At 39.4% G+C, this 13,172-nt stretch overlaps 2 protein-coding genes across 2 annotated transcripts; one reads left to right on the forward strand and one right to left on the reverse strand.

Moving 5' to 3' along the window:
* Positions 1-2,529: 2,529 nt before the first annotated feature.
* Positions 2,530-8,509, reverse strand: cmpk2 (cytidine monophosphate (UMP-CMP) kinase 2, mitochondrial). Its single transcript, XM_042501169.1, has 5 exons — positions 7,828-8,509; positions 6,658-6,772; positions 6,067-6,268; positions 5,625-5,858; positions 2,530-3,103 (listed from the first exon to the last, which is right to left on the reverse strand). The coding sequence occupies exons 1-5, from the start codon at positions 8,416-8,418 to the stop codon at positions 2,983-2,985; spliced, it is 1,263 nt and encodes a 420-aa protein (XP_042357103.1). The 5' UTR covers positions 8,419-8,509; the 3' UTR covers positions 2,530-2,982.
* Positions 8,510-9,429: 920 nt separating this feature from the next.
* On the forward strand, positions 9,430-12,687 carry rsad2 (radical S-adenosyl methionine domain containing 2). The gene is made up of 6 exons (XM_042501171.1): positions 9,430-9,770; positions 10,733-10,894; positions 11,501-11,730; positions 11,818-11,967; positions 12,106-12,138; positions 12,296-12,687. The coding sequence occupies exons 1-6, from the start codon at positions 9,449-9,451 to the stop codon at positions 12,458-12,460; spliced, it is 1,062 nt and encodes a 353-aa protein (XP_042357105.1). The 5' UTR covers positions 9,430-9,448; the 3' UTR covers positions 12,461-12,687.
* Positions 12,688-13,172: the final 485 nt, after the last annotated feature.

Genomic DNA, 13,172 nt, shown 5'->3' on the forward strand with positions numbered 1-13,172 from the left:
CGGATCTTAGCTTTTTACACAAATGCAGTTTTTTATCTTGCTACTTCAGTAGTGAGGTTACAGAATGGAAGCAGATTGCACTATTATTAACTTTTTTCCTCTAACCACAGTTTCCAAACACAAACATACAGTGTGTGAGTTGTTGTTATTGTTAAGACCTCGGAGTATATCCTGGCTATCTGACAAAAACAACTCAACAAATCCTTAATATTTCAACATGGAAAAACACTATTAACAAATGTAAAGAGAGTTATTTCAGTGCATGTGTAATGTACTGTGATTATGGGCCATTAATGTCACATTACAGTAGTGTTGAGGGGCAGTAATGGCATGATATCACCACTCACTTTTTGTTGCCAAGAATAACAAAGCAGAACATCTGACATGGAAACATGGCTGACACCACACAACTCTGCATTCAGGTATGATGTACGGCGTAGAGCCTAATTGCTTTGCTCTCCTACTTCATAAATTTCTGACTCTCTTGAGACAGAGGCTACTGTGTTAATGGCAATCAAAATTCCACACAGCTCTACATTCATTTTGTGTCATCCACAGCGTCACCAGGCAGACCTACGAATTCAATAAACCCTTTGGAGATACTTACCTCATGTAGGAATCCATACTCCATAAACATAATGACACCTTATTTTAGTTTATGTGATTACATGTGATTGTATGATTTGCATCCACAGCACCTCTCCACTCAGTAAAACATTGGATTGCCGTAATTGGTAGTAGGAGTAATCCATGCGCTTATGTGGGGGAGCACCGGAATGACATTGATATACAGCGCTCCATTAATTGCCATATGAATAGGGTCTGCAGTGGTTGGCGCTCTGCTGATGCATCACAGTAAAAGAGATGGGTCACTCTGTCTTCTCCAGCCCGCAGCTTTGCCAAGCTCATAATTACTAAAACCTCCAATTAATCTTCCCATCACACAGGCCAAATATACACTTCCTCCATATATATGTACGAGTTACAGTATGTGCTCTTAGTAAATGTGCAGGCTTGTGTGTGCGTATTTACACAAGTGTGTATGTGCATTTATGTGTACACACTTGTGAGTGTGCCCATGAGAACATCGAGTACAAACAGCACTATATGTTCTCAGTGTACTCTATAGCTCCACTGCGAGCCACTCAGGTTATCAATACAAGCGGCATCAGTTGTATCAATATCAAATAAAGGGAAGTGCCATCTGCAGTGCACTGCTAAAAGGACTCTTATTCTGAAGAAAAAAAAAAGACATCGTGCTCACAGAAAGTTTATATGTACCTATATAATTAAGCTGAACACACACATACTGATACATAGTCTGTATAACTTATTTGATATGCTTGTGTACAGGGTTGCCACGTGTTTACATGGATGACATTTCAAAGGTTTTCTATAATTCTCAAGGACCCATAATATTGATGTAATATCTCCTTTTCTTGCCTTACTTGCTCAGTGTGTTTTTAAAAAAAATTTCATTCAAACTCTAATCCCACGTAATTTTAATTAGCTGGCATACATGGAGGGAGAGACAGAAAGCAGGGAGAAAATGAGGAAACATGCGTGATTGTAAACAAAATTTCATACTGACACATATTAGAGCTATGTTACCCTAGAAGCTTTTGACAAATAAATTAGCCATTATGTTACATTACATGAAGTTTATCTGCTTTTCCAGGCCTGGAAAATGTCAAAATGTCATTGTAAAACTCTTTTTTTGAGTGTAAATGACTGTAAATGACTTTTCTAGGTCTTCCATGACCATGGGAACCCTTTATGTAAGGCAAGACTACTCAAGCCTGAACCCCCAAACCTGAGGTGGGATGAAGTCACAAGTAATCTCAAGTCTTTGCACTCCAGTCCCAAATCAAGACAGGCAAGTCCTCATTGAAGGCTGACTGATTCCAAGTCAAGTCCCAAGTCCTAAACATGAATCTTGAGTCCTATACAAGTCATCATACACACTTCACCAAATGTAGTGCCATTTTAACAACAGGGTAATATTATACCAATTTCACAAAAATTATGAGTGCTTTTATAAATTTGTTGTTTTTGTTAAAACAAGCACGACAGACCTTTGTCGTAAAAAGTCATGCTGACATTGTACTTTGACTATTAAGCACAACAGAGTGAATTTTTTGTATATTTCTGTCTTGTATTTAACTCATCTCACATTAGAAAAATGTAACTTTCTCGTTCAAAATTGGTTTGGAGGAAGGTTTCAAGTATTTTCAAATGAAAAGGTCTAAGTCCAAGTGAAGTCATTAATCATTAGTGTTAAGTCCAAGTTGAGTTACAAGTACTTTTTAATAATGTCAAGTCTAAAGTCATCAAATTTGTGACTGGAGTCTGACTCGAGCCCAAGTCATGTGACTCGAACCACACCTCTGCCACAAATTGATATTTACTGTCATTGCCTTTTATTTTTAAGCTTTTTTTCCAGTTTAAAAATATTTTATTTCAATGTAAAGTGGATCATATTAAGATAATTTCATTCTTGTTTGTCCATTGATTTTTTTGGAGATTTGGATTTTGCATGTTTGTGTGCTTAAATGAAACCTAACTGACTGGTGCTTATATAAATGTTTCTATCCATTTCCTCAGTGTCTGTCAAAATACAAGTGGTAGTTGATGAGCGCAGCTTCACTGGGTATGAAGGCGACGGTGTGTCTGATTTCTGAGAGGTCACATCAGCAGTTAAGTGCACACTTCTTTACAATATTTGTGTGTGTGTGTGTGTGTGTGTGTCAGAATGACTGCATGCATGTGTGTGTCTACATGAATATGTATTTCTGATTGTAGCATGCAGTTCTGGCCTCTGGCCATTCAACCTTTACTCATTCTGTAAAGATCTTTTCTCCTCAAGTCTGGACACCATTCCTCCCACTGTGGCATCCACAAAACCTTACTGGCACCCAGTGGTGACAGAAGGTACTACGTCCACTTGATGCTTAGCCGACAGCAGGGGAGATGGAGAACTGTTTACAAGTGGCATTTGCCCCTAATTAAAAGCAGCACTTGCTGGAGCACTTGGTCTGCAGAAGGACTAGCATCCACAGTGACGCATGGCGGCCCACTGATCCTCTGGTAAGCCGTCTCCACTCTGCAGAGACACACAAACACATTGGTCAACAAGTGAAGAAAATGAGCATATAAACACAGCAAATTACACTTTACATGACACGGAGTAATCTGTTTTCAGGACAGCTGAGTATTTTGACTGCTCACAGATTTGGTGAAGATTGAGGAGAGTGATAAATGCACAACAAGTGAGAAATTTAGTATGAGAAACAACACAGATGTCTAAGAGCGCAGCAGTTTCCTGAGACAACTAAAGAACAGTCCTTCTGATAGTGATGGAAGTGCACAGAATCTGTCACTCTCTCAGCAGCAGACAGTCAACTCCCACTGTTTTCTAATTCTGCTGGCCCAACATCTGGCTGCCCCATGTGAAAAGGCCATTATGTCAGGATAGAGGATGAATGAAAGTAGCCATCGACCTGTCTGCGTAGCGACTACCGGGGCAGCCAGTGCCTTGCGAGTTTTGACCAGCTTAATGGAGCACAACAGCTCAGCAACTAATCACCTGTTCTTTCTCATCAGCTGCTTCCCCCACGGGACGGTAATTGATTGTTAAGCGTTTGATGGATCAGACTAAGACTGAGCTGACCTGACTCAGTGGAACGTGCAGTACAGTTTGTAGCCCATCTGTGGTTTCATGTTTTCACACTCACAGAGAACTGTTTTCATCACAGACTGTGGAACATTTGTCCACATGTCAAATCGCCTAGTGTGTCTTCTGGGGTTTTTTTCCCTCTTTTTTTATCATTGCCCATTCAGTGTAACATTCAATAGTACCATCACACCGGGCCTCAGTCAGATTAATAAAATACGTGTATAATGTCATCTTAAAGATTTCTACAGTACTGCATTTATATTGCAATGTGTGCCTACTAAAATGTCTATCTTAGGAAGTTATTTAGGCTTTTAGTTAATACGGTTCAGTGATTTTTAGTATTAAAACCTTATTTTTCTTAAAACTGTTGGACATTTTTGATAAAAGCATTGTTTCCAGTTCAGTTTTACTAATGAGGCAAATAACTGGTGGTATGATTATACAATTTAAAGAAATACCCACAAAATTTTCATTTGTATTTGTGAAGAAAACTTTTTTTTTTCTTGCATGCCCTCATGGTGAATCTCAAAACAAAATAAATACTTGATGAATTAGAGCGAAACGAGACGGTGTTTAACAACAGCAATATTATATCAAAACATCTGTTTACAAACTCGCACATAACTTGCATAGCCAGTCGTATATGCCAAACACATGCATTTTCACTAAAATCTCACTATTCAAAATACATCCGCATAAACTGCATGCACAGAGAGTAGTGCACCTGGGCAAGTGTGTGCACATGCATTTGAACTCTGCTTGTGGATTTAATTGAGCAGACTTCAAATGCACGCAAACACGCTTGCCCAGGTGCGCTACTTGCACACAGAAGTGTTTTAAACAGTATGGTTTTAGCACTAAAGGGAAAAAAAACATGTTCAGGAGGTACTGAGCATACACCTGAATAAATGAAACTCTGATTATACTGCACAAGTTATGCAAGAGTTTGTAAACAGAAGTTTTAATGTTGTTAAACATGATCACCTTTTGCTCCAATTCATTTAGTATTTCTCTGTTTTTGGATTCTTTGTTCAGTGTGGAGGCATGTAAGGAAAACTTTCAACAAAACACAGGGTGAGTTATAGACATACAAATAACCATTTTGTGAGTGAAGTATTTCTTTAAGGAATCTCTTGAAACCAGTTAATTTGAAATTGAAATAATTGCTTCTTTTCAGTTTCTGTCACGTGCTTTATAAGAAGCCATCCTAGTATTTGAGTGTTTGTTGCTTTTCACTGGTTTTTTTATGACGTTAAATTGAATATCTCTGGACTTTAGACTTTTGGATGCACATAAGAAAATTAAAGACATCACCCTGGCTTTCTGGGAAAATTGTGACAGACTTTTTTCACTATTACAACATTTTATAGACTAATAAAAAACTTGATTAATCAAAGAAGCAATCAGGAGATAAATTGATAACGAAAATAATTAGCCCCAGTAGGGATACACAATAGTATCTGAGTGTCATCAGTACTGGCAGATTTTGGCTATAACATGAAATATTGGAATCGGCCAACATGCTGATTTCTGCCGATAACACAAATCGATTTTTTTTTTTTTTTAATTGACAAAGTGAACATGTACAAAACATCAACCCCAAGTTGATTTTTTTTTCTTATTTTGTACAATGAGTAAATATTGCATATATTGGAAAGCATTGTATTTTATGTTTTCATCTGCTGGTGGGCCATCGCGATAAGAGTATGCATAATACGATATTAATTCCACTACAGAAGAGACTTGATGATCAGTGAAATTAGGTGAGGAAAAAGTTGATGAATCAATATTGGTTATCGGCCTAATGAGTTGTTATATATTGGCATATTGGATATCAGCTAAAAAAAAAACAGATGCACATGATGCACAATAACAATATTGTGCATCATATATCCAATATTTGAAATGCCTACACATATATGATGTACATGTAATCCAGATGTCTCACTTGAGTCTAAAAAGCTGGTTGTGGTCCAGCTCTTGCTCCTCTTCAGTCTTTCCTTGACCTCTGCTCCTCAGCCTCCTCCTTCTCTCCGCAGGGTCCAGGGTGAGTAAGACCACCAGGCTGGGCTGCAGCAGGTCACTGGGCCAACGGTAAACCTCCGAACCCTCTGCTGGAAGGTTGCACACTGGACCGCTCACTGCTGTGGCGATGGCGTACGCTGCTGTGCTGTGCCAGAATCTGGGGGCAGGTAACGGATGCTGGATTGAAAGGTGAGTGATGGATGGATGGATGGATGATCAGGTAACTCACATGTTGAGTGAGACATGTTAAATATTGAATTGTAGGTCTAGATCCCAGCGGAATGTATCTATCCCGTCTTTTATCACAAAACAGGTCACGAAACAGGCAAACGTCACAACACCTGTGACATCTTAGCTGTCTTTACCTGTCAACGATGACAGGTGTCTTCATGCCCTCCTGGCCGATTTGCTCTGCTGTGATGTAGTTCCCTAGAGCGTAGAAGGCCCTGCGGATGAGGGGCGGCTCCCGATCAAAGCGGGCCCTCATGGGGGACAGGCACTGGGGAGGGGACGGCATGAGAGTGGCCCCTAGAGTATCCCTTAGAGACTCAGTCAGAGTGGTTTTACCTGTTATGGGGAGAGGTGGGACAAAAAAGTCAAGAAGAAACACAAAGACTGGGAGAGTGTTTAGAGAACAAAAAGAAGATTTAATCACATTTTTTTCTTTTCTATAAATGTAATATGGGACTGAAGTGACTCTTGAAAAGTTGAACCTCCCATCCTACCTACACAGTCGAGTTTTCATGAGGTTTGCAAAGAGCATTAGACGAACGAGCTCTTCAATAAACCATTTTCACAGTGATGTAACTTTCCTGAGGTCATGATACATGATATTCCATTAGGCTGAAGCTGTCTGGCAGATAATGGCTTTAGCAGAGAACAACTGGCCATCACTTTAGTGAGACATCTATACATCAAACTGATCCCATATTTATTTATGAGGTAATGGCATTAACCTGTGGCATCCAGGCCCTCTATGACAATAGCAGGGAAGTCTGGTTTACTTCTGGCCTCCGCTCTGCTGGGCAGCAGCTCCAGCACAGACGTCGCCTCTGGGATGATGTCACCACACTGCAGAACAGACACTATCAGTTTGATGCTGTGAGAGGAGGCAGGAGGGAGTCATAGACTGTGGTGCTGCATGAACACACACACCCTACTATGGGCCACCTGGCTATGAAAGATAAATGGCAGCATTACAGGAGCAGTGTGTAAGATTTAGGGGGATTTGGTGGCATCTAGTGGTGAGAATTACAAATTACACTCATCCAAAACTTCTCTTGGTTAGAATTCAGAATTCAAATTATCAGCAGAGGCCTCTTCCTCTCCAAAACAAACGGACCGGTGATAAAAACTGGTAATAGAAAAAACAACAACAAAAAAAAGGAGGATTATCTTATCGTAATCATGGAGGTCTCCTTCTCTCCAAAAAAAACTCTCACTCGGTGATTTAAATTGGTATAAACCCTGAATAAAGCAGTTTCACATTACACATCAGTGAGCCTTGTATGCTTTTTGGCATGTTAAAGACAGGCTGCTAGCCCAGCACCTGCTAATGTGTGCTCGAACTTTCTCTCTGATATCTTAAGATCCAGACGTTCTGGAGGGTTTTTACTGGGAGCTGATTACACGCAGAGGCCTCCCCCTCTCCAAAACAAACAGACCCAGTAATTTAAACCTGTAAAAACACTTAAATTATTTTATCCAAACTCAAGTTAGTGGAGGGCTGAACTGAATTTTCTCAGGCACGTGCTCATCTGGGTAATTTCATACCCCAAAAAAGGGCATTTTTGGCTTCATGTGCCAGAGCAACTTTCATAAGAATAAAAGGGCCCCCAGTGTTGTATGCAGGTCTCTTAATATATCCATGCCACTCCCATGTAAATGAAACAAGAATTTCATTTTTAAAGTTATTATACACCTAAGAAAACATAGTTATTACTATAATATGCCTCCAAATCCTGCACGCTGGACCTTTAAGAACCACTTTGGGCCACACTGCAATACCTTTCTCTACCACAAGAGTGTACCATTTTCCCATATCTTGCAAAAAAAAAAAAAGATGTTTTTATTCGTATATGTAAATATAAACAGGCCTGTGCATATCATAATGAGGCGATAATAACCTTTTTTATAACTTCATAGGCCTCCTCGAAACTGTAGAAAACATCAGAGTTGATGATGTTGAGAGCAGATGGGTGGTATGTTGGCGCTTCTGAGGGTACCACGTAGTAATCCTTTGACATTTCCACCGTTTGGCTGTTTGTGTGACTCCACAGACGCTGAGTCCACAGCTCACCGTCCTCACCTTTTAAGTAAGAGCACACAAGCACCGGATCATTCTGTATTAAATCTCGCAAAAGTCGCTCTGTCGGGGATGAACTCTCAGAATTGTCTTTTAAAAAGTATCCCTTCACGAGAGAATCCTTGACATTTGGCAGAAATGAAAACATGGGAGACAAATGACACTCCGCAGGCAAGTCTCTCAACAATTTATCTCTCAGCTCCCCGTAAAACTTGGCACGTCTGATTCTGTCGTTGCTGCAGACAAGGAGAGAGTAACACCTTCCCTCGTTTGGGATTTCTCCGAACACCCGTGGCACATCTTCTCCCCGGTGCTTGTCTCGAGTTGCGAAGTAGACGGATGCGCCATCCAGGTCCACTGAGAAAATACGAGAGGACCAGTGAGGAAGAAGAGACATTGTGCGCCGTGCCATTTGTTACACATAGACTGTATAAAATAGCACAGAGCCTATTGATCGGTTTCCAGTGTGGTTAACTGATAGTGACTGCCAGGCATCGCGTAACCTGGGCGCTGACGGAGAAAAGAAATTAGTCGCTAAGTTTCGTTTTGCTTTTAGCAAAGAAGAGAAAACGAAACTGAACAGCCACCTGCTGCTGAGGCCAACGCCTTTACTGCTGATTCGGGGAAATTATCTCTTTAGCTGTAAGTTATGTTTATAGAAAAGTCAGAAGAAATAAGGCATTGTCTCCCTGACATTATTTTGACAGGTGCTCACATAAAGGCAAGGCAGCTTTATTTATATAGCGCCTTTCATACAACAGGGCAATCCAATGTGCTTTACAGAATAATAAAATATGAAACATAATAAAGGGTGCAGGTTTACAATAAATACGTAAAGAGATAAAATATAAAAAGTAAAATTACTAAATTATTTTTAAATATTTAAAAAAGATGTTTAAAAATAGCAAAAGTGCAAACAAGAGGTGCAAAGATTAAAATATTTAAAGTGATTTAAAAGTTAGTTTGCACTTGTTACTGTGTGGAGTAGGCAGTGTAGAATAAAAAAGGTATTGTTTTTAACTTTAAAAAATATATAAACTCTCGCTCTTTCTCTTCAATTGGTATTTTTTTAAGGGAATTTACTTGTCCCCTTTTCCTAATTTCCTGTAATTTTTCGATCATTACAAGTATTACAACAAAGAATTAATAGGCTACATTTAGTGGTATCTCTTATTGCTAATGTAATCGCTATGCCCTGTAAACCTCTCATAAAGTTACCTGTTCTTATCACTTCTGTGATAATCTGTGTTATGTCTGGCATGTGGGCTTTATAGTTTCACCCGCAGAGACATGGTTTGGTTGGTTTCATTTTCTATGTTTGTAAACAGAAACCCAGCCATGATCAGCTGATTGACTGGGTGTGTTCTGCAGCCCTCTATATAAGAGCATCAGCCTCCAAAGTGCGAACACACACAGCTCGTGTGATAAAGACAAGTGTGAAGATGAATTTCTCCTCAGTGGTCCTGTCTCCGAGGCAGCTGCTGCAGCTGTGCATCAGCGCCCTGCATCACCTCATAGCCAGCTTTTTTTCAATAGTTTGTTACTGGACACCAGGAGTCTACAGAGGAGAAGCACACACTCCACCTGTTGACAGAAAAGTGGACCAAAGAGAAGTTCAAAATGCAGTGACTCCAACAAGTGTCAACTACCACTTTACACGCAAGTGTAATTACAAATGTGGATTTTGTTTCCACACTGCAAAAACATCCTTCGTCCTGCCTCTGGAGGAAGCAAAGAGGGGCCTCAAACTCCTGAAGGAATCAGGTACATTTGTCAGATCAGTGTATTCTCTTCTTTTTTTGTGTTTTGTTTTGGTAAAATTATTCAATAAGAATGTCATCGTGTATAATAGTATGATTCAACCATAGCCATGGTGTAGATAGGGTGTACTTTCATTTTCCTCAGAGCCCTTCACTGTCTGCCTGCAGGCATGTGGGAAGGCTCAGAGTGTATGAAGGTTAACACTTTGGAAATTGAGCAAATCGACTTGATATCTTTCAAAAACAGAAGAAAAAGGCAACAAACAACGGAAGAAAAATGACCCAGAAATTGCTAGAAATTAGTAAAAAGTACAGGAAAATTACCTGGAAAAAAAGTGCTTAGAAATTATGATATTTCTGTCACATAATTTTAAGTATGTAATTTTTATCATTATAAATATATAGACATCCATGCTTTTTTGTTTTTTCCTAGGCATTTTTCCCTGGCCTTTTTAAAAAAAAAAATTCCAGGTCTACCAATTTCTTGAAACTTGTTTCTTACTAAGATGTCATTTTTCCATGTTTTTAATAGAAATCAAACCACTTTGTACAATTCAAAGGCTTAAATACTTTAAATATACTAGTATATTTATGTATAGCCACGTGGACCATTAAGTATATATAAAGTATATGAATACTTTTTTAAAATACTTTGTCGATCCGGGTTTCGAAGCTTTAAGATACGATCAGATCAATACCTTGTAGACGTTAGACTCCAATGTAAGACACATCTGTATGACGTAATCATTGTTCTGTTACATTGAGTTTTTGGTAGGTCGTTGTCCATGTATCAGCTGTACCAAGAGTTACTTAGATCCAATATGTATTGTTTGAATCATACATCCAATCAACTGTGACTCATTGGTTTTCATTATTTATCATAATTTAGTCTGGCCAAGAGTACAAATTTAACCACATCAGGTGTCAAAGCTCTTTTATGCACTTACATTTACTGCTCTTTGTTAGGCATGGAAAAGATAAACTTCTCTGGAGGAGAGCCTTTCCTGCACGAAAAAGGAGAATTTCTGGGGAAATTAGTACAGTACTGTAAACAGGACCTCCAGCTCCCGAGTGTCAGCATCGTCAGCAATGGAAGCATGATCAAAGAAAAATGGTTCCAGAAATATGGTAAGACTCCAAATTAGTGTCAACTTTGTAGGACAAATTCATTCTTTTTGTTAAGCTTATTACACACTAGTCTGGAGCCTCATTTAATTTTGTCACACTTCTACGACTGTTATACACATATGAGTATAATTTTCACACAAAAGTAAAATTATATATTAATATATACATATAACATATTATTATATACTGTTGTTCTTACTCATATTTCTGTTATTGTTATGGTTCTTATTGTTCTTTTTGCTATTTCCGTGCCTCGTTTTCTCTTTTTATGTCATTTTGTCATATGTTTTACTGTATTTTTTTTATGTTGATTTGTTCTGTACACGCGACGTCTATTGCACGTCTGTAGTGGAAGAGTGATACCGCCTCAGTCTCTCTTTCTCAGGTTCTGCCATTTTTTCCCTAATTATAAAGTTTTTTGGGGGAGTTTTTCATCATTAGAGGGACAAAGGGATGCCATATGATGTAATTTGCCCTCTGAGGCAAATTGTGATTTGTGATACGGGGCTTTATTAATAAAATAAAATTGAATTAAATCGAAGGAGAAGAGAAATGCTTTTCTAGCAATAATCCATGACTTTAAAATTTGCACTCTCTCTCCACCAGGTGATGATCTCGACATTTTGGCCATCTCCTGTGACAGCTTTGATGAAGCAACAAACCAGCTAATTGGCAGAGCTCAGGGCAGGAAGAGCCACATTAACAACGTTCACAAGATCCGCAACTGGTGCCAGCAGTACAAAGTGGCCTTCAAAATCAACTCGGTCATCAACACCTTCAACGTGGACGAAGACATGACAGAGAACATACTGCAGCTCAACCCGGTCCGCTGGAAGGTGATGACAGAACAGAGCATGTATGTTTGCATACATGTTATCTTGACGCACATCGTCACCGTCTCTGTCTGTGCTTCCTGTGTTCAGGTGTTCCAGTGTCTGCTGATTGATGGGGAAAATGCAGGAGAGATGGCCCTGAGGGAAGCAGAGAGGTTTGTCATCAGTGAACACAGGTTTCAGGAGTTTCTGGACAGACACAGCAGCATCCCCTGCCTCGTTCCTGAGTCCAATGAGAAGGTATGTTTACAGTGGCAATGTAATATGACTGAACATACTGTACATACCATACAAACTTATGCAAATACAGAAATGCCAGGAATTAGATGCCAGGCCCTTGACTTCCAAAATAAAAGTTTATGCTCTTTGTCTTCTCAGATGAGGAATTCCTACTTGATACTGGATGAATATGTAAGTATAGTTTAAAGGACTAGACACACTCCTCATAAGATGGCTACTTTTCTTTTTTTTTTTTTGTGGCATACTAACTATTCAAAATCCAGGTAAGTTACAACATCTGACAAGCACTTAAATGTGTAAATTATACCCTCTTTCTTAATTTTTTCAGATGCGTTTCCTGGACTGTCGAGAGGGACGGAAGGACCCGTCCAAGTCTATCCTTGATGTCGGTGTGAAGGAGGCCATTCGCTTTAGCGGCTTTGATGAGAAGATGTTTCTTAAGAGAGGAGGAAAATATGTGTGGAGCAAAGCCGACATGAAACTGGAGTGGTGAAAACGTGAAACTCCATGTAATTGTGCTGAGTGATGGTGTAAATAACTAATACAACATGAGTGTTTGTGTGTGTTTGGTTTTTTTTTTTATTGATTTATATGGGCTTTTTGGAACATATGTTATTCTTTGCACTGAATAGATATATTGTTTCATAGATTATTGTTTAATTGCACTGCAGATACACTTATGAGCAAATATTTCTAATAAATATATTTTCATTTAAATTATTAAAGTGTTTAATTTGATTTAGGGGGCTTTCACACATATGTAGTTTGGTCCGGACTTTCGCATTTGATCCGAACCAAAATGACAGGTGTGAAACCTCCCCTGGACCATGGTTCGAACCAAACAGCCGAACCCTAGTCCGACAAAAGAGGTGGTTTCGGTCCGGATCAAACCGAGCCACGGTTCGGTTCATGTACAGTGTGAAAGCATTATTTTGAAAGGCCCGGACCTTCGCACTAATGACATAACATTACGACAGGCTAACACTGACAGTACCAAAACAAAATGAGCCCGGGAGCACATGGGGAGAAGAGGAGAGCCAATTCCACCCATTCCTTCTTGAACTTTTTGTTCTATCTTACTGCAAAAATAACCTACTTTTTTAAGCAGTCTTCAGAATTAGGCCTGTTTCACACAGCACCATCAGCTGTGCGTGGCGGCAGCCTCGCCGAGCTGTAGCGTGTTTTATGGTGTTTACACACTGTCT

This window comes from Plectropomus leopardus, chromosome 14 (genome assembly GCF_008729295.1).
Source record: "Plectropomus leopardus isolate mb chromosome 14, YSFRI_Pleo_2.0, whole genome shotgun sequence".
Lineage (NCBI taxonomy): Eukaryota > Metazoa > Chordata > Actinopteri > Perciformes > Serranidae > Plectropomus > Plectropomus leopardus.

Coding starts and splice junctions, on each gene's coding strand:
- cmpk2 (XM_042501169.1), bottom strand. CDS start 8,418: ATGGCACGGCGCACAATGTCTCTTCTTCCTCACTGGTCCTCTCGTATT. Junction 5,859..6,066: donor ACACCTGTCATCGTTGACAG/GTAAAGACAGCT, acceptor ACCTGCCCCCAG/ATTCTGGCACAGCACAGCAG. Junction 3,104..5,624: donor AACCAGCTTTTTAGACTCAA/GTGAGACATCTG, acceptor GTGTCTCTGCAG/AGTGGAGACGGCTTACCAGA.
- rsad2 (XM_042501171.1), top strand. CDS start 9,449: ATGAATTTCTCCTCAGTGGTCCTGTCTCCGAGGCAGCTGCTGCAGCTG. Junction 9,771..10,732: donor CAAACTCCTGAAGGAATCAG/GTACATTTGTCA, acceptor GCTCTTTGTTAG/GCATGGAAAAGATAAACTTC. Junction 12,139..12,295: donor ACTTGATACTGGATGAATAT/GTAAGTATAGTT, acceptor TAATTTTTTCAG/ATGCGTTTCCTGGACTGTCG.